The sequence below is a fragment of the Tricharina praecox genome (genome assembly GCF_024521635.1).
Source record: "Tricharina praecox strain CBS 144465 chromosome Unknown BZA05scaffold_48, whole genome shotgun sequence".
NCBI classification, from domain to species: Eukaryota; Fungi; Ascomycota; class Pezizomycetes; order Pezizales; family Pyronemataceae; genus Tricharina; species Tricharina praecox.
Genome location: NW_026250450.1, coordinates 60,342 through 83,861, shown reverse-complemented (window position 1 = coordinate 83,861; position 23,520 = coordinate 60,342). Strand labels below are relative to the sequence as shown.

Sequence of the window (23,520 nt, the reverse complement as noted above, 5' to 3'; positions counted from 1 at the left end):
TGAAGGATGTTGAAGGTGGCCTGAGAAAACACAATAGAGATTAAGTCGAGAAAGAAAGGGTAGTGGACGGGGTATTATATGATGATGGATGAGATGAGTGGGGTGGGGAGGTGGATGTGGCTGTTGATGATGTTGTGTTGGAAGGAAGTGATGGAGTCGGAAACGGGACGGGATTTATATGTACGGACGTGATAGCGTATCCGGCCGCTCCAGAGTCCAACACTAGCAGCTCGCGCGAGGCCATATCCTCCTGTCAGCCCTCCTCCCTCTCCGCATCATCGGCGCAGGTCGTATCTGGAATTGGCTTCGCCCGGAGGCCGGGGCAAGAGCCGTATTGCATCCAGGAGCAGGCATGATTAGGGATCCGGCAGCGCGGCATCGTGCTTGCGGCGGGGCGATGATGATGGCTGGATGATGGACGATGGATGATGGACGAGTGAGCCATGGTTTCGGACGAGAGAGCCATACGGCAGATATTCGGACCGCCCGTAGCAGGGCCGCGGATTGGCTGAGTCTGTTTGTGCGTGTGTGTGTGTGTCCTGACAGGCAGCGGCGGAAGGAGGTGGCTTGCGACGGGCTCGCGTGGGTGAGGTAAGAGGCGCATTTCCGTCCGTCGACAGGATTGTAGCTTGTAAATGTGATTGTGTGTGGGGTGGTGAGGAAGTTGAGAGGCTTCCAGGTAATCCCGCCGGTTGGTGCGTCACGGATCATGCAGGGTGGGAGTAGCTTAGTCCTACGCAGATCCGCTGCAGCTAAAGATTGGCGATCACCACCCCCGCGACATTCGGTGCCTGTTTTTCGGGGGCGCGACGGGAGCAACTCTTCACCATGGCTATCGTCAGATATAAACAGGGAGTTGTTATGATTGGCTGGAGCTATTGGGCGAAGCTTCCACCATTGCCAGTCGACACAAGCGCCACAGAACGGGATTGGCCATCGCCTGCGCCTCACGCAGAGCAGAAGACTCTGACTACGCCGGGCTCTCCAGCATTCGGAGCACATTTCCATGCCACAGTGATACCTTGATTATTTTTTCGCACGGTCGGATTGGCCCCTGAAGAATATCGGATTCCCGCGCGACCGGGAGTCTCGCGACGGAGGCTTGTCGTGAGACCTTTCGCTCGAGTCCTCGTCTAATCTGACAGCACTTTCTGTATCACTGAATTAAGTAAGCACATCTACTGTTCCGTCCAGGAACAACTGATACTAATCAGAAAAAAATAAAAAGAAAAAACCTAAAAACGAACTGCGCCACTGCACTCGGAGCTTATCTAAGAGCTAGAAGTATTTCCATCGCTCTAGTCTCCGAGACCCAGTCTGTCTGACTCGCCGATTATATTCCGACATGCATTGGCTCTGCGCGTGCTGCGCTTACTTGCTAGTACTAGTAGTCTTAATCGACGACATCTCTCGTCCGACATGATAGTCTATCAAAGCGTGAATGGCAGGAGCATCACACAACCATCACTCGCACGAGCCAATCGTCCCGGGCCCTTGCTACTCTGCCTAGTGCTTGGGAATGCCAACGGCGGCGGAAAAAGAAATATGCTGCTATGTGAGTACGGGCTATGTCATGACAGGTCTAATGGAGTATCTATCCTGCGCGATTGTCGTATCTGGAGTAGTTGGTCGGTACTAGTTACAGGTATTCCTCCAGAAGGTACCGCGGAAGACCGGTCGAATCATGAAAGACGGATGGCGCTCGATCGAGAGCATAGCCGGATTGATTCTTGACAGGCATACATCCTGCAATAGGACCAACCGTCTCTAAATTGTCCCCACTCCCCCCTCCTCACCCCCATGGAACATATCTCTCGTGCGGCCGTTCCACGATTAGGCGTGCCACGTTCTCACCCGGTCCGGGCCCGGGGCCTGTTCGTCCAAACTAGGTATGCATTTCACGTTTCCGCTCCACAGAAGCACGTTTCTTCGATATCTTATGTCCAGTTCGGGCATCCAACCGTTCGTCGGAGCAGTCCGGCTTTTTCCCACCGAACAGCAGCAACAGGTCGGAGATTCGGACCTAATCACTTCGGCCATCATACGTGATACAGCTATTCCCAATAGATCACAGTCGGAGCCTTCTTCTCGATCTTCCCCACTCCATCACACCACTCGGTAGAGAAAGAACCCTCTTCCGGAGCAAGTACCTAAGTAGGTAGCCCGTTTGTCTCCGCCGAGCCAAGTCAAGTCGAGTCGATCACACTAGAGTTGTTCACGGTGGTAGGCGATCCACAGCTACCAGCCTACCAGCCTACTCTAATTACAGTTACCTGTGATCGACGAGTAGAGTGGGCTGATCAGGCTTACTTACAGCTACCGGCAGTTGCGGTTCTTCTGATTCTTCTGGGAGTCTGGGACCCCTAGTGTCACCGATTCGGCCGTGAAGTTGGTAGATACGGTATGTAGTAGGCTTTAGAGTTGATATGACTCATGCAGACGGCATTAGGGCTGCAGCTGAGAGGCCAGGCTGCGAGTCTGCGAGTCTGCGGCCAATGGTGTTCTATTTCGGTCTCATCTCGGATTCTCGGGGGCAGAGGCGGATGATCATTATGTATTGGATGTACATCGCACAGCCACTGGCTTCCAACTAGAGACCACGAGGCTACCGTACTTGAGTACCGGAGTGAGGGCTCCAAGGCGTAATGCTCAACCTTTGCCAGTTTGTCGGGATTTCTATACTAAGATGTCAGCCACGAGTATTTAGTAGTAAACAGTGGTAGACAGTGGTAGTAGAGTCACCGCCTATTCGTCGATATTTATACCTCAAATACAAGCTACATACTTATGCAGCCTTCAGGCTTCCTTCACCCCGAGAACGAACCCTCGAACAGTAACTGCGCAAGCTGTAATAAGCCGCAATCGCTGAATGTAAGAACTTAATAATGTAAGAGTATCCGCACCACGCAGCAACAGCATGGACGGGACGAGGAGCCTGGGGCCTGCATACCCGCTTTTCCACTCGTCTTCAGCTTCTGAACCGCGTGCGTACGTTCTCATTCGTCGGGGCCCCCCTCTCAATCACAACTCCCAATCACACAACCTAATCCCCTCCATTCAAACGATCGAACCTTACTCCACCGATTCCCCTCCACCAGCTCGGATCAAAACGTGGGGATGTTATGTGAATACATTCTCCTGCCGGTGGGTACATACGCATACGCATGCGCATAATGCATGCATGCATCGACCACGTGCGAGGCCTCTGCTCCTCCGAGAACCCGCTAAGGTGCCAAGGTGCCAAGGTGGAAGTTTGATCACTGGCAGGCTCTGTCCTCTCTTCGCGGTGTTCTCTTTGGTGCGGAGTATTCCTTGCTGACCCCGAATTAACTGCCCGCGGCCTACTTGTAACGCGGGTTGTAACGGTTTCGACGTCGCTATCATGCGCAACAGATAACGAGTAACGACTAACAACAAAAAAAGCAGACCGAAGTAGCACTGCTACCGTAAATACCGTAAATACCGAACAAAGATACCGATACACTCTACCCCCCCAGACGCGCTCACCCCCCGAGAACGTGAACCATAGATACAACACGATACGATACGATCGATGGAGAAGAATATGCCCTAGCTAGACTGCCCACCTATCTAGTCTTGACTCTTAGAGTGCGTAGTGCGGAGCTCATTTTGGCCCTTAGAGGTGGAGTTGGTGTCTTTCGGCCGGTACTGATACCAGGAGCTGCCAATAAGTGGTGCCTCACCACCATTACTAATTATAAACACTAGTCTATATTAGGAGAGCACTAAGTCAGATCTAATGAAATGAGTGAGTGATGGTGACTAAGTTGTGTGGGGGAAAATCTGGTGAGGCAGCACTTACCCTTATACCCGAGTACCGAGTACATGGGTTGGCCGGATATGGATTACTGGGTGGCTGCGGGGATATATTACTCCGACATGAGCGGCTGGGAAGGGTGGATGGGGAGTGACAATTTGTGATGAATGTTAGATAAGTACAAGCTCCGGTCGGAGCTGGGAAAAAAAAGGTGAAAGATGGGAGTATGGGAGGGAGGGAGGGATGTAGCACTTCGAGCTCAGATAGAGTACCTATAGTTACCTCTTTTCCGGATAGCGAATTCTTCAAAAACAGATGGGTATTTATACTGCATAGAATCATCATCTCTACCTCCGAACCTGTCCATTCTTCGCATGTGTTAATAACTTAATACCTTTCTCGCCAAGTTCGAGCTCCATCCGACACCGTTCGATTCCGATTCAAATTCACTCCTCAAATGCTTCCGCAGCCGCCCGCTCTCGAGTCTCACCATGTAAATAGTGAACACGCCGCCATATTGACACTACATTTGCCGTTGCAACTGCAGCTACCAGCGACGTGACCGCATGGCGCTATTGACGCGTCGTTCTCGCCGTCCAGCCCCAGGGTAGAGATATCCTCCAATTCGCACAATTCAAAGACTTCGGTTATGCCTTCGAACTTCAAAATACCCTGTCACACCAGTTACACCAAAGATAGCAGGAATACTGCGATATCACGTTTCAACTTTCAAGCCCAAAAGTTCGACAATGCGAGTGACGAACCAAGGCCGCGTCCGATCTTCCATGCTTCTCTCCATCTACTGCACAGGTGTCCGACTCCGAATTCTGTTGTTTGTTCGGTTGGGGAACATAGGGTTTCAAGTCGCAGATTCGCAATTGATGTAGGTAAGTACACTGTACTGTGTACGGGAGGAGTTGCCGGGAAAGCTGGGTGAACTGTCAGCCGGTGCAAAGGATGAACCGCCGGTAGCCTCCGGGTGCGGAGAGGGGGGTTTGTGAGGACAACACGGGTCACGGCACTGTTACATAATCACGAAAAGGGTCACGGAAAGAGCAATAGCGATAGCAAATTGTACAGTAGTTTTAGCAAAAAGGTACAGTAATTTTAGCGAATAAGTACAGTAGTTATAACAGCAAACGTCTATCTATAATGCCATAGTTCTCGGCACAATCATCTCTCTTTTCTTTCCGCGGTAATCTTCGTTCCCATGTTGGCAGGAGAATTGATATCGTAAGCGCATCGGTTTGATGATGGTGTTTGTATTTCGATCGTAGCCGGCGATCGTAAGCATATCGATTTTGCGTCTGTGTGAAGTGAAGTCGGTGATATTCATATTTTAGGGTATCATTTTCGTTCTCGCTTGTACTGAAGTCGGTAAAGTTTTTGTTTCGTTCGATTTCGCGATTGATGCGGCTGTGTGTGGATTTTAATGATCACCCGGAAACACCGGGAAATCACTGCTGGCTGGTGACCGGAGTATCAGCATCTACCCTTCAAGTACGATCCGATCAAATCAACAGGAGATAGCAGAGACACTTACTGTGGCTGACAGGATCCCGACCCGCACCATGTTGGTGGAGACCCGATCATGGACCGGCTGGTCCTCCGCTGCTCGAACAACCTCGACACTTGCACGGGAACGTGTTCCCGTGCAGGTGAGGGAGAACATCAGTTCTCCCCTGAAGGAGAGGGCTTCCTCTCCTTCGTCACCGGCAGGGGAACTTATTCCCGTGACGGATCAGTTCTCCCGCGCAGGAGAGGAAAGCCTCTCCTTCGCTTAGCAGGCGCCTTTTCTATGGCGGCCGCAGGAACGCGGATTTTGCGCACAGGCCTTGCGACGAGCCTGGGATCGGCGACAGCGCTTTTTATTTCGGATTGCGGGCATGTCGGTTAGGTTTCTTCGTGATTTCTGTCGAATGGGCTGCTTTGGTTGGTAACGGATGAGTGGAGACGGCGGTTGCCATTGAAGGAGAGGTTTCCCTCTCCTTCAAAACCTGTAGGTGAATCGCTCCCCATGCAGGTGAGGGAGAACATTAGTTCGCCCACGAAGGAGAGGAAACCCTCTCCTGCGCTTCGCGACTTTCGTGAGCGGCCCCAGGAAAGTGCATGCTCGGGGGCTGTTGCGGCACACCGTGGTGCCTTGCCCGGCTTGAAGCTTGCGGGCCCGCTGGAATCTGGTGAGGATTGATGGACTCGTTCGCAGGCGGGCAGAAAACCCGTCGATGATGAGGAACCCCGTCGCAAGGTTGGCGTTAATCGTGGACGCTGGAAGGCCGGGGCCAAGAGTAGACGGGTGGATCTGATCGCTTGCTGGTATATGCCTGAGTCGCCCTTGGATTTGATCCAATCTGTCAGCTCGCGGATAGCGCATGGCTCACTGACGGCGTACCACACCAGCTCGCGGATGGCCTCTTTGTCATTCATCTTGAACGTCTTCGTAGTTCTCGCCAGCATCACTGCGGATGTTGTGCGGCTGGGAGGATACCGGTAGGATACGGCATATTTTGCCCTCCTTAGCACTGCACGGGAATCGCTCCCCGTGGAGATGAGGGAGAATATCAGTTCCCCTTTGGAGGAGAGGTTCTCCTCTCCTTCAAAATCTGCAGGTCAATCGCTTCCTGGTTTTTGTTGAAAGGAGAGCTTTCCCTCTCCTTCAAAACCTGCAGGGCAATCGCTTCCTGGTTTTTGTTGAAAGGAGAGCTTTCCCTCTCCTTCAAAACCTGCAGGGCAATCGCTTCCTGGTTTTTGCTGAAGGAGAGCTTTCCCTCTCATTTGATTCGCCGGAGCTTTCTTCGGCGGCACCGAGCTGTCGGCGCGCCTGAGGGGCCTGCCATCGTGCCACACCTCGATCAGGGCCCTATTGATAGCCCAGATTTCTCGGCTATCGGCCGGCAGCGTGGTCAATGCACGGGCAGACTCATGCAAAATGGTAGGATTAATCCCCATTTTCTTCTCAGCCGAGGTATTCTCGTCGTAACGTAGGACGTTGACCATCATGTTGATAAAGTTCTTGTTCGTTAGATCCGTCCAGTCGCTATCCGGATCGTTTATTGTGCGCGCGTACTTGACTAGTAGCTTCGAGTGCTTCTCAAAGAGCAAGTGAAACTCGCGGATTTGGCTGAGATCATCAGCTCATGCAGCAAACATAGTACCAAGAGTTGACTTACAATTTCATCTCAGCCCAGCGAATCAACGTCCTTGGCCGGCCTCGTCCAGCGGGCTCGGCCCCGTCGACCTCCTCCACCTCCACCTCTTCCTCTTTCCCATCCACCACCACCCCCAGACCTCCTCCACCTCCACCTCATCCTCTTCCCCCTCCACCTCCTCCCCTTACCCACCATCGCTGGTGGTACCAGTCGAAACTGGTCTTCCGGCAATGCCGGGAAAAGTGAGCCGCTCCTTCTGAAGAACTCGTCCCTACTCTTCCCATTCTGTGAGCGTGTTAGGGTTGTTTGTTCGTGAGGTATGAGGTGGTCCGAGGGCAAACTTACCAGCCTTCAGCTTCTTGACCTCGTCGATGCAGGCCCGTCGGTGCTTGTTCTCGACAGCGACACCAGCAACCACCCACTAGTCGTAGTTGTGGATGTCGAGTCCACCCACTAGTGGTATTTGTGGATCTTCAGTCGCCGAGTAGTACCAAGTTGATCATTTTGCACATTAGACGAAGTCAAAATTCGTCGTCTTCACTGTCAACGTCCTGTTCCAGCTGGGCCGACGAAGCCGCGCAATCTTTTCTTCTCGGTCGAGGACTTCTTCCCCTATGCGTCAAGAATGTTAGTTAGTATGGATGATAGTAGCGGGAGTGTAGGGTGACGAGCCTCCAGAAGGAGAGCGTAGGCTTAGCCTTTGCTGATACGTTTTTGAGAGCCTCCTTCGCCTTGCAACCCAGGGGGCCGGGGCCCCAATGGCGCCTTGAGCTTTTTCCGATCCTCCTTCAAAATGCTACCCCCACGGGCCCGGGCTCCCATGGTGGCTTGAGGTTCTTGCGCTCCCCCTTCACATTGCAACGCCAGGGGGCCGGGGTCCCCATGGTGCCTTGAGCTTCTTGCAATCACGGAATGTCTGCCGGCGAGGAAGAAAATCTTCCAATCTGTGAGTGAAGGATGTTATTTGATGTGGATGAGACAAGCGGGAGAGGGTGACGAACAGTCGATCTGGAATTGCTTATGGCGCAATCGAGATGTTAAGGAATAGGTGTTCGGATTCCCGTCTTGTCGTATTGTCGAAGGCTGAAGCGAAAATCGAACGTCGTATTGTCGTCGTTATCTGAAGAGAAAAGTGAAAGCCGATAGTCAGAAAGTTGTGATGGATTAGAGATAGTTGGAAGATTGTAATGTTGATGGTTGTAAAGAAGGAAAATAGATGTGAGAAGAGAAGAAAATGGGAGAAGAGGGGGAAGGGAGGTGCTACTTATACTTCGAGCGGAGGGAGATTTAGCCGACAACCTTAGCACACAAACAGCTGTGAAATTACGCTAGCGCCTTTTGAATTCTGGCGGAGAAAATTTTCGTTGAATTGTCCTTGTGATAGCGCGGGGTAAGGTGATTTTGAGAGTGTGAGAGAGAGGGCAAGCGTGCAACGAGAACAAACACGCCAATGCTTGCAGCATCGCTCGACCTTCGGCCCAGGAGAGTGGGCAGGAAACTAGTGGAACTGTTCAGAATACTCTAGATAGGCTGCATGCGAAATAAACTGAAGATCTCTCTCTTTACCGTCGGCACAGGCGCGGCTCTGTACATAGACGATGTAGAGAGTCCGATCCATCTACTGCAGCTCACTAAACATTATAGACAAGATTTTTCTGAAATAGAGTAGGGCATCAAGTTCATAGCAAGACATAACAGTGTGGAGCGTGGTGCGCGTGGCGTGCCCTTCAACCGGGATCAATCCTGATCCGAGGTCCAGTGGTACTCTTGACGGCAGGGGATGGGGGTTGAATTTTTCTACAGAGAACCTCCGTGGTCACCATAGCCAAGTATCAACTACTCCCTCTCTACGCGTGAAGCTGCTTCCGCTCCTCAATGGATATCCCTGGTCTGATCGAGTCACGTTGGGGTCATCTACTTGCAATATCGCATCCAGTTTCCGTCGAAAGATCCTCCTGCCTGATCGACACTGGACAGCTTACTGCCGCGAAGCTCAGTTTCGGACTGCTGCGATCACACATGGACGCATCAGGAAAAAGAATTATCCGTTGGGTGCGTGTAGACGGTCCTGACTCTAGTAGCGCTGGGAACGTCCTCGAGCCATTGTATAGAGTGAAAGCCTAGTCATTTCTAGTATGAACGACCAATGCCCAGTGGTTTCCAGATATGAGCGAAAAATGCCCAGTCATCTCCAGATATGAACGATCAACGCCCAGTCTATTTCGTGTATGATTGGAGACACCGAAAACTGTCAGATGTAGACGTCTGATCGCTCCGTGGGAGTCCAGACGCCGGAGGAATTCTCGCCGGAGGTGGCGCCAGTGCTTGTCCGAGTCATACCTGTGCCAGACGACTAGCGACCGGATCTTGGGCGTTTGGACCTTAGGCGTCCACGTTTGGTGCCCTGAGCGTGATGGTGTCTACGAGCAGCTCGCCGACAGGACGAGCCGGGAGGCCATCTACATAGCACATGTATATAGAGGACCTTCTGCCGCTGCAGAACACAGACGATAATCAAGATTTTATACTACTATATTTAACAAAAACCTATGTGTCTGCGTTGCCTCTCATTGGAGTAGTCAACCATCCAGGGATTCCGACTGTGCACAGTGTCTGTGCGAGACAATATTTCCTGCGTATTTAAGAATATTTATTCTATTCCAGCTGTACTATATACCCCGCATAAACTAGGTGTGTACATGCATCATATTTTGTGCGAATAAACCCATCCTCCTCCTCCTCCCCATCATCCTCCTCCTCCCAGTCCTCACCTTTCCCCACCCTCTGCCCTTTCGTCCTTCCCACTCCACGCCTCCGAGCGCGCACGAGCACATGCTCCTCTTCTCGGCCGGCATGATACAGGGGAACGATATGGTGTCCGCGGTGCAGTCAGAAGCGAGAAGCAGTAGCAACAGACGATCGGCGAGTAGCAGTATTTAGAGAGGAGGCGTCATCGAGGAAAGAGGCAATATTGAGGAAGGTGGCGGTGTCGAGGGCGGAGGCGGTATCGAGGGATGAGACAGTATCTAGGGGCGAGGCTGTATTTAGGGAGGCACCAATATCAGCAGCATTTCTGGCAAGACGGGTAGCAGTGGTAACGAGATGGTATTCGGCGGGCCAGTAGCAGTAGGGAGACAGAACATGACTCCAGCAACATGACTCCAGCGGACCCAGAATCGCCACGCGTGAAATCATCTTCCGCATACTGCTCAAGTCTTAAGCGAATGCAGTCCAGGGCAGCTATAGGCGCATCTCCAAGGCTAATTCAGTGGTGAAGCTCTAGCAGCGAATCCAGTAGTAACTCCCTGGCAGCGGATAGTACAGAGGCCCCGGCAGCGAATCGTACAGAGCCATTGCAGCGAATCCAGTACTGAGGCCTAGAGAGGGTTGCCATGGCAGCGAATCCAGCATTCCAGCACAGAGCTCATGGCAGCGAATCTTATAGAGAGGCCACGGCAGCGAATCTAGCAATCCAGTACAGAGGACTTTTTCCACAGCAGGACGACAAGGCGCGCAGGACGAGTAGGACGAGTAGGACGAGTAGGGCGAGTAGGACGAGTAGGACGAGTAGGACGATTGGCAGGAGTAGGACCAGGAGGACAAGTCGCGGTGGGACGAGGAGGCTGTTTCCGCAGCCGGACGTGAAGGACGAGAAGGACAAGGAGGGCAAGGAGATTCTTTGCATAGCAGGACGAATGGGACGAGCATCCTTCCCTCGGCTAGTCTTCTTTCGCACCTCCGTCCAAAGGAACTTCTGTTGCTCCATCTACTGCGCGCAACTCTTGAACAGGGGTTCTCGGGTCTGAGTCTTGTACCGGCACCACCAGCACTCTGCCGTCGATCGGTTTTTTGTCCACGCCAAATGGTGGCCTGTTAGGCTGTTAGGGCATGGCCTGAATTGTCATGTCCGCGTAGGCGACTAAGCTTGAACGAGTGAGTTATCACAACAGCCACAATGATTCGGATCGGATGATGGAGAACACTGGCCCCCTCTCTGTGAGCAGTCGTCGGTGGCCTGCTGCTCCCTTCAACAACTCGTATTACATCGGCTTCGCTCCTACACTCAGCACTTGTGGGGATGGTTCTCGTCACATTTTCAAAAGACACTTTCACCCACCAATCATTAAAACTAGTGAGTTGTGAGTCAGCCAATACTCAGCTTGCCAAAAACCACGCACCTTCAGTCTCCCGTCGCTGGAAAACGCTAACCACACCCAGCCCTACTCGTATCCTACCCTTCTATACGTCACATCTTGCAACCAACCTACATCTCGCAACGCGGCCCCATCAGCCAACACTCAGAACCCGCAATCCTCATCCACCTCTGATTCTCGTCTCTTCTTCTTTTTCTTCTTCTTCTCGCGAAGGTATCGGATCGGGCTTTGTCTTCGTCCGCAACAATGAACAGCTCAATCGAACGCATGCAAGTTTTTTCCGACTCTGAGTCACTTGTAGCTCTTCTTTTCGCTAATCGCCCCGTAGGTCCGACGACGGTTGGGACTGTAAGGTCGGCAAGATCACCGAAGAGCTCCTGGCCATCATCATCAAGCTCCCGAGAATCACAGAGACTTACGTCATCAAACTCGTCAAGATCGTCAAGGGCACTGTCACCACCATTTCCTTGTCGGTCATCGACTTTACCCTCCGGTCAAGCATAGAGGAGCCGGCAAAATTCCTTTCCCGCGTCTTGGTCGTGGGACAGGGCGGATTACTAAAATAAAACTCGATCCCAGACAGGTGGGAGCACGCAAACTTACGGCTGGAGTTGTGATTGCGTCCCCCGACCACATCCTAAGCAAGATGGTGTACCACAGGGTCCGGACCACGCTGGATCCAAACATAGCAGTTGCGGAACCGGCACCTGCGCAGACCGCAGGCCTGCAGAAGCTAACCTCTATCATCTGGCAGCATGGGGACCCAGTCACGGTCAAGGTTGAACGTCGCTGGGTATGTAAGAACCAGGAAAACCGCCACGAGCGGGCCCCTAGGGCATCAGGATTAAGATGAAGGACCATGAGGGTGGCTTCATTCTGGAGAACGATTTCCCACTCAGCCCTGTGACCACCGGAGCCAGTGATGACAATAATATTAGCAAGTGGGCCGCTCGAAGGATAGCAAAGCTCGAAGAACAGATCCTAGCGATCCATTACCACATTGCCACAATCCGCATCGATTTCGAAATCAACTCATTGAAGATCAATGGACTCCCTCTCAATACCATCCGCGCTTGGGTCGGTAACGACGCCGGCCCTGAGATCCTGGCCCGGTATGGATTCCACGCAGGATCAAAGGTCAACAATCCAGTGGAAAGCGAAATCCGGGAAAGAGTCGCACGTACCCATATGTTCCGCAGGGGGTATCGCATCCTTCCGGCATGGTGGTTTCCGTCACGTTGCAGCTACACCTCGTCACCCTCAATCTAGAAGAGTTCACCGGAATCTCGAGCCCGAATGAGTACCTCACGTTTGTGTGGCTCCTCACCATCCGCCGACCATTTTACTGGATTAATAATCTCGCCAACAGGGTACCGCACAACCCCTTCCCCCCGGGTACACGCATATAACTGACTAACTTGAATGAAGGACCATGAGGGCGGCTTTATTCGGGAGGACGATTTCCCTCTCAGCCCTGTCATCACCGGTGCCAGCGACGATATCCAGATTAGCAAGTGGGCCCTGTCGGTGGCTTGGGGAACCGCCACGAGCGGGCCCCTCTGGGTGGCAGGATTGAGATCCTGCGCCCGCCACCGCATGGCAAGTGTTCGTATGTCACACTCTCCCACCTCCTGCCTCACAACTAACAACACGATAGTACTCAACCTGGCTGCGACCGCTTTGCGGGGAGTAGAAGGACCCAGGGCTCGCGCCCTGTTGGTCACAAGGGGAACCGCCACGAGCGGGCCCCTTTGGGCGTGAGGATTGAGATTCTGCGCCCACTTTGCCGGGAGGACGAGGACCCAAGGCTCGCTCCCTGATGGTCACAAGGGGAACCGCCACGAGCGGGCCCCTTTGGGCGTGAGGATTGAGATCCTGCGCCCACCACAGCCGTGGCAAGCGTTCGAAACCACGACAACCATCATGCCCGTCACTCGGTCCCACCCATTGCAGGAAATGGCTCCAGTCGGCAGTGGGAATCCGGCGGCGAGTGGCAACCACCCATGTTACAGGTTCCGGCCGAACCTCGTGACTGTTCAGCTGAAATACATTGCCGGTATTCCGAGCCATAATGAGTACCTTACACGGGCGTGGCTCCCAACATCCGCTGACCATTCTAACATCCGCGACCAAACGAAAACAGTAGCAGTTACGTTCTCCTTGGGTATTTTACTCATCGACATCACGCATCGATACCATCAGACCACAACGCAACCAACATCTTACTTCATTCACCATGTCTGGTTCCCCCTCTAGTGAAACACACTTGCAAACAGGGTATCGCACCACCCCTTTCCCCCCCGAGTACACGCATATAACTGACAAACTTGAACAAAGGACCACGAGGGCGGCTGTATTCGGGAGGACGACTTCCCTCTCAGCCTGTCACCACCGGCGCAAGCGACGACATCAAGATTAGCAAGTAGGCCCTGTCGGTGGCTTGGGGAACCGTCTCGAGCGGGCCTCTCTGGGTTGTAGGATTGAGATCCTGCGCCCGCCACCGCATGGCAAGTGTTCGTATGTCACACTCTCCCACCTCCTCTGCCTCGCAACTAACAGCGCGATAGTGCTAAACATGGCTGCGGCCGCTTTGCCGGCAGAACGAGGACGCAGTGCTCGCGCCCTGTTGGTCACAAGGGGAACCGCCACGAGTGGGCCCCTTTGGGCGTGAGGATTGAGATTCTGCGCCCACTTTGCCGGGAGGACGAGGACCTAGGGCTCGCTCCCAGATGGTCACAAGGGGAACCGCCACGAGCAGGCCCCATTGGGCGTGAGGATTGAGATCCTGCGCCCGCCACAGCTGTGGCAAGCCGCAATGTTCCGCGGGGATGAATACCACCACTCCACCTGCGGGTGGGGGTGGAGGGGAGGGGGGGAAGGGGGGAGAGGGGTGGCGGGCACCCTTTGTTGCGTCCAGGATACGTTTGTGTCCGGCATCACTTACTCCCGTAAAGGACTGGTGTGTGACATTGTGACGAACGTCGACCCGATTAAGATGCTGTTGCAAATCACCCGACTGAAGAGACTTCAATGGCCTCCGAACGGCGAAGACTTTCCGCCTGTGAGGGCATTCATGACTAGCAAGAATGCCGATGTCGAACGAGGGTTCATTACAGAATACTACACATGCCACTCACGGGCCAAGTGCATTGAATGCACGTATGACAACACCAGATATAGTTGCGACAGACTCACGTCTATTAGGTCACTAAAAGATCTGAGGGAGCTGATCCAATTGTCGAACTCGGCCTCGCTCGCGTGCGATGCCCCCCCGCCACGACCCCTGGAAAATCACTTGGGGCCGAGCGGCACTCGGGTGCTGTGATCTCGTCAATCGCTCCTACCGCCATCTTGGGAAAGATGGCAAGCAGATAGATTGTTTGCAGGAGAGCTGCAGCTGGACAAGCACTGACTCGACAAGCGCAGCTGCTTCAACAGGAACAGCGGCTCCGTCCGGCACCATCTGCGGAGTGCGCATGGCATCGTTGTTTAAAATAAGGTTCATCGGCACGCCTGCTATAGTTGGATTCAGACTTGTTTTTAAAATGATGTCCATAGATTTGGGTTCAGATTATTCTTGGGCGGTGGGAGGCTCGGTGACCGTGCGGATAGAAGATGTTGGGGAAAGTACGAGAGGTAAGATTCTACGGAGCGTGCATGATATCAGGGGACTTTACAAAGACTAACGGCAAGTTAGGTTCATTTCACATGTGGGAACACGAAAGCAAGGAGGGGCGATAATACTAGAGTCTGGAGAGAATGGGAACGTGAAAGCAAGGAGGAGACATAATACCACAGACAATTCAAACTACCGAGAAAGAAGAAGACATTCGACGAAATGATGTTCAAATTGTACGCGATCACGGTATGTGGTGGGAGGAGATGAGGTGTTCGACTGGACGGATGAGTTGATTTTAGAAGGCAGAATTGATGTAGATTGTTCTAACAAGACTGATGAGTACTGCAGCCATCATTTTAGCCACCGCTGCGTCTACTCAGTCAGAGTCTTACGTTGTGTGTAGCAAATGGCGGGCTGCAATCACACCTAGACAGCTGCTGTTACATATTGACAGCTGTGGTCATATCTCATGGTGCCTTTTCGAGGAGTATGTCGCACTCTGTTCAGTTCAGGCAGTAGGACCGACTGATCGCACCCACCGGTAGGGTTTTTTCCTGATTGAGAGGGCATCACGTTCATAGCAAGACATATCCCCGCGGAGGGTGCTGCATGGGGCGTGGCTGGCAATTAGTATCCATCCTGAGCCGAGCCCGGATGGTACTCTTCAGAGGTCATTACTCGTGACGTTCCTGAGGTCATTACTCGTGACTTTCCTGAGTCAGGCATGACGAGGGTGGGCACTGGAATAGTGCACCTCTTTTATCTCTCCTCGGGTCAAGACTTAAGACTGTCTCATAAAATAGGTACACTCATTCATGATAGATCAACATCCAACAGACAACCGTGTGGCGCGGTTTGACAGTTGTATGAGCTCCACGTATGAGTGGACGACGATGTGCAAGGAGTGGGAGGGCGGGGTGATTGTACGCTCGGAAGATGGACAGACAGAGGGCGAAGATTATGATAGTAGAACCGTGAGCAATGAATACGGAAACTCTCATCCCGCGTGCATTACCGGATTCATTGAGGGCATGGGATATCACTCGAGTTAGCACGTAAGGACATTGTTGTAAATTGTAATATCGAGTCGTTCGTTGCTAAGTTACTTTGCCAGTCATGAAGACGGAGTGACTGGCCTCCTACGCTTCTTTTGTATCTAGTCGGATTCGAGGCATGATACTCTCACCCAATCTACGTACGCGTTCAGGATTCATCATAATCTAAGATAACTGTAATTGTGTAGCTGGGTTTGACAGCCGCATGAGCGCTATCTACGGCTCATGAGTAGACGCTGACGAACAACTTTGAACGTACCACTCTCCTCGCGAAAGCAAGAAAACATGTGAAGACGACAAAGACATCTATGATGTTGGAATGCAGAATCATGTTTAGTACGGAGGAGGATACGTGGAGCAGCGCATGAGCGGGACAGCAAAACGAAGAACCGTGATGCTACTCTATGATTGCAACCGCCGTGCTCTTTTCACCTAGTCACGGTCTGCTGCGTGGGCCGTGCCCGGCAATTAGTATCCATTCTCAAATGAGCCCCAGTGGTACTCTTATCGGCAGGGGATAAGGGTTGAAACTTTACAGAGGACCTCAGAGGTCATTATAGCGAAGCATTGATGAATGATTTTCTACGCACGAAGCTGCTACTGCTGCTCAAGGGTTATCACCGGTCCGGTTGAGGCACGTTTGTGGTCATCTACTGGTAGTATCGCATCTTGTTTGCGTGAATAACTTCCGGTGCTGGATCGACACTGGACAGCTTATACCCAGAGAAAACAATACCATGTCTGAAATCCGACTCATATGATTACCGAACTTCCTGCTAGTAGACTCGGAGACAGAAACGACAGAAACCCATCCCAGCTGCCAGCCAACACCCATGAGACTTCAGACACAGAACAGTACCACGCAAACCTACGCCTGATCATCCCAATACTCTTCCATTAGCTGGTGCCTGAGCTCCGTAGCGCCCATGTCCTCATCGGCCTCACCACCCGGCGGCCAGGTGCGCCGAGGCACGCGCCCGTAGTGCTCGGCCAGGTTTCTCCTGCTGTTCTCGATGAGCTCATCCACGCGGACGTGCACCATCCAGGCGAAGTGGTGGCACGTGTACCACATTCCCGGCGCGGCGACGACGCAGCGCATGAGGTCTAACTTGAAAATGAGCTCGTTACCACCGGGGCACTCGCTCTGCGGGAGGCTGGAGGTAGTGGCGGCGTCTGGGCTAATGTTAGTAGGGCGGGAAGGAGAAAAGGGGGAGACAGGTACCGGTGTCGCGGTGAACGGCCAGCGAAAGGACCTCATAGCAGTGGAGATCCTGAGGGGGTGGGGGGGTGGGAGTGGTGATGCGAGTCTGGGCGGGGGCGGGGGCGGCGGTGAAGGGGTCAGGGGAAGCGGGAGCCAGATGGTGAGCAGGATCGCTCGCCGTGGTGTCGTCCGCCGCATGGGCCTGCTGATCACTGGCTGGCGACTGCTGCTTCTTGCTGGACGGAGCAGCACGATGCGGCTTGTGGGGCTCATTGGGGTTCTCCATAGTACGTATGCGGAAAATGAGTGTGAATTGTGGGGAATTGAAGGGGGTAGTGAAAGAGCGTGGGTTGTGGTAGTTGTGAAAGAGCGTGGGTTGTAGGTGGAAGAGAGCTGGGAAGGTGATTGAGCTGGGTGCAGCCAAATTGAAGGAAATGGACTTGCACGATTGATGAGTGGTCGATTATTGTGACGGTTTTTTCTCTCGATGATGTCGTCGTCGACTGCCACCCCACGAAAACAGGGTCAGCGCCCAGAACGTTCCAGCACCCCACCCCGCCCAGGCATCTCAAACCTGTATTTTCTCGGCCAGAGAATATGTCAGTGTCGGTATGCCCTGCACATCCGAGCATGTGCAAAGAGGCCGGTGGGCGGCCACGCTGTCTCTTCTTCAAGCCGTGACAAAACGACAATAAATTCTCACCTATTTGTGCGGGCCCAGCCAATGCTGCGGGCCTACATGGCTACATTTGAAATACGTGGGGCAGATAAAAGTACAGTAATGTTGACACCCAGTCGAGGGATCTAGGAAATTTACATGGCGGAGCCATACGGGAAGAAACACACATGCCATCACTCGTGCTGGAAATTCGTCTCAAAGTTCAAACAGGTTCATTTCATTCCATCACACTCCCGTAATCATCACGCCTCGCATCCGCGCTCCACGAAAACCGCCCCCCCCCGCCATCTCAATGGTCACTGCATCACCAACCGCCTCGAAGTGATCCCATCCATCATCAGAATCCTCCGCTCCACTGCCCTCACCGTCGACGATTTCGAATCCCTCCTCGCAAGAAACATCCTCATGGACCCACTCCTCGTCTTCGCTATCTTCATCCCTGCGTAACCCATGCGTCCCTACCTCTCCGTCGCCACAGCCATCCGCTATCAATATCGCCGGTACCTCCTCCTCTAGCTGCACCGGATAGAGTGTGTCGATAGGCTCCGGCTGCAGCAGTGTTTGTGGATGACATTCCCCAGCGGCCATCTCCGATATTGCCGGTTCCTCCTCCTTCTGTGGATGGAGTTTGTCAATTGTTTCTGGCAGTGCTGGTGGATGACATTCCCCTGCTCCCATCTCCAACATCGCGGCTTGTTCCTCCTTAACCTCCTGCTCCGGCTTGATTTGGTCCATTTTCTGCAGCAGAGCTGGTGGACGACGTTCCGCAGCCTTCATCTCCAACTGCTGCTGCTCCGGATTGAGTGCGTCAATTGTCTCTGGCTGCTGCAGTGCTGGTGGATGACATTCCGCAGCTTCCATCTCCAAAATCGCGGCCTGTTCCTCCACCTCCTGCTGCTCCGGATGAAGTGTATCGAGTGGCTCTAGCTGCAACGGTTCTCGCGGCTGACATTCCGCAGCTTCAATCTCCAACTTCTCCAGCTCCGGAAGAGGTTTGTTGATTGTCTGTAGCACTTCCGGTGTATGAAATCCCGCAGCTTCCATCTCCAATAGCGCGGCCTGTATTTCCGCGAGCTCGAGCCTCACCGGTGGGCGCAAATTCTCGGGGCCGAGGAGGCCTTCGGGAAGGAATTGTATCCCCAAGCCTCCGGGCGCCGACCCGGTGTCGCAGTACGCGCACGTGTTCCTGGCGGTCGACTGCTGGCCGAATATATGGTGGAAGAGATAGAATGGGCAGATGTTTGCAGCTGGAGGCATGGTTGTTTGTTTGTTGTGGTCGGGTTTGTGGTGGGAAAAGAAGGGGGAGAAGAGCGGCATGATAAACCCCGGGGGAGGATTAAATTGGGGACGGCAGCAGGAGGAATTCTAGGCCTACCTGCCTGCCTACCGAGGCTTCCGTTACTTTCAAAATTCTCGTCGGGATCCGTGGGAACCTGAGGGGCTGGGTCTACCAGCGACTGAGCAAGAGTTGGGAATACTGACCAAGAGGGTGGAAGACTACTATCCACTGGCAGTGCGAAACCACTTCGCTGTCCCAACAGCAGCGGCCGGATACGCCAAGACTCGAGACATGAGTAAACAGTCATATTGCTTACTGCGCTTCGAGAGCTACTCTGCGACTATTGCATTGCCTGGGCTTTATTCTTCTCGTATCCAATCATTGATTTTATGCGACCTAGGTAGACTATGACAGTATTCACACCCTTTCGATGCCCACTGTTCAACTCAATTTTCGTCAAATGGTCCGGTGTAGCTTCCCCCGCCCTCCGCTCTTCGCTCTGGCCTTTCGCGACTCCCGAGAGAACATGTAGAGCTCACCCAAGAGATGATGCCAGGAAGAGGAATCGTCCGCACCGCACTCCGTCTCTCCCCCTGCCTCTTCATCCAGGCTCTGGTGAGGAATAGCGGGAGGGACTCCGGCTCCTCCTCGACCTCGGCACCCTCCTCTTCATATTCTTGGCACCTTCTCCTCCTCGTCTGGTCTCCTCTCCACCTATCTATCTGGCCGTTCCCTTAGTTCCCACTCGGATACCTGGAGCATGCTGCAACTTACTCTGCGGCCTCAGCAACCTCGGGATCCGCCTCCACAAGGTGCACATCAGTAGTGGCGAGGAAACCAGTATGTCCTGGCTGCATCGCTCGTCTGTGAAGGGGTTTCGGATCCCAAACATTTCTCCTTCCGCACCTCTGCCCAGTGCCGACGAATCTTCTGCCAGCTCTTCCATTCGCGGTACCATTCGAAGAGGTGCTCCTGGGTCTGGTCTTATAGCAATACTTCGTCCACTGGAGGCGTTCGTCGGTGCGGCAGTGCCGACGCACGGCGGGAAGAATCGAGGGCAGGCGCTGGGGGCCATGGCTGGAACCCGTCTGGCTCCCACAAGGTATCCGAATATGCCGGCAGGGGACTCCTACTTCAGCTCATACCGTGACCTCTACTAGCACTCGATGCCGTGCTTCAGCCTCTGGGTAGGCAAGCGACGGGGGACTGGGTCGGAACTGGATTCCACGGCTGAAAAGTCGGGGACGAGTGATCCCATGTCCTACGACGTCGTCACAACCCCTACCTCCAAATCTCCGATATCCTGCGTACTTTGCGTGTGCTCACTGGTCACTGTGGCCATGCCGGAGGCTCGTAGACTCTTAGAGGAAGCCGCCGTCTTCAGTTTAATCGGTACCGATTAGGGCCGGGGACCGTGACGTGAACTCTCGAGTCTCCTCCTCTTCCTCCTCTTCCTCCTCTTCCTCCTCATTCTCTTGGTTCAAGTTGGCTTCTGGGGATGTTCCGTGGTAATATGTGCGGATATCGATGGTAAAGCGTTCCCTCCTGGTGAATTTCGAAAATTTTCAGAGCGTGGTTGTCGAAGCGGTCGATTTCCTTTTCGCTGCGCCTGCGAGTGTTGCTATCGAGGTGGGGTGGACGCGCTCCTCTTTCCACCTCACTACCTCTCCCTCCACCTTCCCCTCCTCTTCCCACACCCTCACCCACTTCCTCTCCACCCACCCCACCCTATCCACTCGCACCCGACCCCAACCCCACCTCCACCACCACCCCCTCCACCCCCAACAACACCACGACCAAAACCACGATGTGGAACATCCACATGTACGTGCTGATCTACATGTTCTTGTTCCTGCCGACGCTGCCGGAGGCGATATGCTACGTCCAGGAAAACCCGGGCACGGCCCTCCAGGTCGCCATCATGCTCCTGTCCGCGCTGTACTTCATCTGGAGCCTCTACTGGCATTATGCTAGGTTCTTTCCTTTGGTTTGAAGGGAAAAGGTAGGTGGCCACAATTGGGTTCGCTGGAATGAGCTGGAGGCGGTGGTGAAGGCGAGGCTGATACTGGTGCAGTGCGAGTAGGTGGAACGGGTGGTGGAACGGAGGATTTGGCAGTGTTGGGATGCACTTGGATGAAATGACGTTAGATAAAATGCAATGAATTGGCCAGCCGGTTCTCGTCCTCTCTCGCCTACTAAAGTGACACGAAGGAACGTCGATGATCCATGATCCATTTCGCAGTGGCCATTCCACCGGCACCACTCGTTCAAATTTACATTCACGAATGAATGATGAATCCTTTGGTCGCTCAAATCTTTCCCGTTGGAAGTCCACACTGCCACTGATCCGTGGGTGCGCGTGGATTCTCCTACTTCGATCCTGTGAGAGATAAACCCCCCCCCCCCTCCTTCTCGCAAGACTCTCACCTCTAGGCACTCGCAAGCTGGGCACTCGCCACCAGGCCTGGGAATCGTCCGTCCCGTCCGTCCGAGGCATAGCTCCGGACAAGACGTAATTTGTCGGGCCCAGAATATGAAGGGCTATAGGGCTCCGGGCAAGCCGGAGGACGACTGGGGCCCCATTCGGGGCCGGATATTACACGTAGTAGCCAGCCGCTTCCGCACTCAATATTTCCGGGCCCCGGGCTTTTTGGACCTGGGACGGAACCCGACTCGTCCAGCCAAATTCTCGCCCCGGACGGGACGGCGCCGCCGGGCCCCAATAGTCTTCTGTCCGGACGGACTATTCCCAGGCCTGCTCGCCACCATCGAGGCAATCGATCTTATCACACAGCCTGTCACGCCCGCCGGCAGTGAAAGATTTTTGGCTGGTGCAAATTTCGCGTCGAGGATCAAGCGTGGGCTTCTACCGAGTCCCGAGCTATGAACGCGCCCTCAAGCCATGATGCGATCGCCGGGACCGGAGGAGTGGCATGGAAAGGTAGGGGCCGGGTTGTCAGTACTCGACATAGGTACATACTGGCGGACTGGCGGAATATATCAGAGTATCACTCGCCGTGCCGTGGTCAGACGTTGCTTACATAGGTGATATCAACTTCAAGGCCAGGGAGGAAAGCTCCACCAGACCTGGAGGACGAGGAGGATGAGGAGTCAAGCATCAAGCATCGCATCAGGGGGAGAGCAAGAGTGCCCAGCAGGGTGCTGTGTCTGCGGCCGGTGCGAGGAAGTAGGAGAAGAGGATATGCGGTGATATCTTCTTGGAGCGGAAATGCGGAAGAACACGGGGGAGAGAGGCGAGTGGGCAGCAGGAGGAGCGAGCATGTAGGCCCATACCGGTCTTTGCTGTCAATCTACTTTTGCCTTTGTCGGCCCGAGGCGGACGGGAAGTGAGGCGCCGCACCGGACTGGTCGGCACCGGACTGGTCGGCACCGGACTGGTCGGCACCGGGGCTTTCACCTCGATTGGGGTGCGGGCAGGAAGACGAGTTCGTTGGTTCGCCATAGTCCAGATAGGCTGCGGACAGGAAAACGAGTTCGTTGGTTCGCCATAGGCAAGTTGCCTATTGAGCAGTTGACCTGCCAAGGTATGGCACAGCTGGTACGAGGTTCTCCTGGCCGCACTGCGCAGTGACCACGCGCGCGGCGCAGTAATGGAACTCATCGATGATCGGGGTGCTGTTTGCCTTTTGAACAACTTCCGACAGCGATGAGCGGGGAATATCTTCAGCGGGCCGCTCATAGCTATTCGGGGAAGATTGCGCACTTCAGCTCGATCGGAATATTTCGCTCCATCATCTCGCGTATGATACAGTCATGGATGGCTATCGCAGACTCGCAGTACTGTAACCACCGCCCGCAAGCGACTGACAACATTGATATATCATCGCATAAGGCCCTACCACTAGTAGTACCTACTACTCTTGACGATAGCGACCACCGCTCGTATGATTTACGAGGTACTCGAACAAAAGAACAAAAGAAGAAAAAACACCGCGCACAACTGACGAGTGAGACCGCATGGGTCATAGCCGGAAGCCGCCATGTATTGCTATGTATTTACCCCACCACGACGACAGTATGACTGCGCTGACGATGTACACCTAGAGTAGATGGATTACACTGCGTGTCCAGGGCTTGTCTCCATTGCTCCCTGCTGCATAAGTCCATGAGCCCGCTCGTTCCCGGCTTCCAAGTTGCAGCCCTTCGCGTGCTCGAGCCTCGAGTCTCGACATCTCGGATTCTTCATGAACGAATACGACAGCCGACACGCGACTCCCGACTCCCGTTTGACTCGCCCTCTCTCGAGCCTCCTGAGCGTGATCCACGATCCGTTCAGGTGGCAGGTACCCAACAGCAACTCAGGTGGTAATCTATTTCAGCGCATCCCGCGACCGGGGAGAGTGGGGCGCAGCCACTGTCGATTCAAGCCCCTGGCCGGTGGAGGTCGCACAGGTCCGTCCACGTCCGGACATGTGCGAGTAGAGTATGTAATCACGGGAATTCCAGTACCGGGGAGGTGATTAAGTCCTCTGAATATCTCCCCTGCGCCTTTAGACAGTCAGTATCGTATCGTAACTGGAGTATGTGGAGTAGAGTGCCTAGAGTAGTTCCCGTCGTTAGATCCTAAGCTTGGATTCATCAATCC

General features: G+C 53.8%; 4 protein-coding genes across 4 annotated transcripts; 2 read left to right on the top strand and 2 right to left on the bottom strand.

The window, feature by feature from the left end:
• Positions 1–6,270: 6,270 nt before the first annotated feature.
• On the bottom strand, positions 6,271–7,079 carry BZA05DRAFT_212105 (uncharacterized protein). Its single transcript, XM_051479621.1, has 2 exons — positions 6,949–7,079; positions 6,271–6,899 (listed from the first exon to the last, which is right to left on the bottom strand). Exons 1-2 carry the CDS (start codon positions 6,954–6,956, stop codon positions 6,389–6,391), a joined length of 519 nt encoding a protein of 172 aa, XP_051334784.1. The 5' UTR covers positions 6,957–7,079; the 3' UTR covers positions 6,271–6,388.
• Positions 7,080–11,727: 4,648 nt separating this feature from the next.
• Positions 11,728–13,862, top strand: BZA05DRAFT_449503 (uncharacterized protein; the record flags this gene model as incomplete). The annotated part of the gene is made up of 10 exons (XM_051487373.1): positions 11,728–11,859; positions 11,916–12,218; positions 12,281–12,451; positions 12,510–12,595; positions 12,652–12,690; positions 12,739–12,838; positions 12,912–13,245; positions 13,419–13,503; positions 13,560–13,598; positions 13,649–13,862. The coding sequence occupies 10 exons, from the start codon at positions 11,728–11,730 to the stop codon at positions 13,860–13,862; spliced, it is 1,503 nt and encodes a 500-aa protein (XP_051334783.1).
• Positions 13,863–17,860: 3,998 nt separating this feature from the next.
• Positions 17,861–18,892, bottom strand: BZA05DRAFT_449501 (uncharacterized protein; the record flags this gene model as incomplete). Its single annotated transcript, XM_051487372.1, has 1 exon — positions 17,861–18,892. One exon carries the CDS (start codon positions 18,890–18,892, stop codon positions 17,861–17,863), a length of 1,032 nt encoding a protein of 343 aa, XP_051334782.1.
• A 1,829-nt stretch (positions 18,893–20,721) lies between these two features.
• On the top strand, positions 20,722–20,997 carry BZA05DRAFT_449500 (uncharacterized protein; the record flags this gene model as incomplete). Its single annotated transcript, XM_051487371.1, has 2 exons — positions 20,722–20,901; positions 20,989–20,997. 2 exons carry the CDS (start codon positions 20,722–20,724, stop codon positions 20,995–20,997), a joined length of 189 nt encoding a protein of 62 aa, XP_051334781.1.
• Between the last annotated feature and the right edge of the window lie 2,523 nt (positions 20,998–23,520).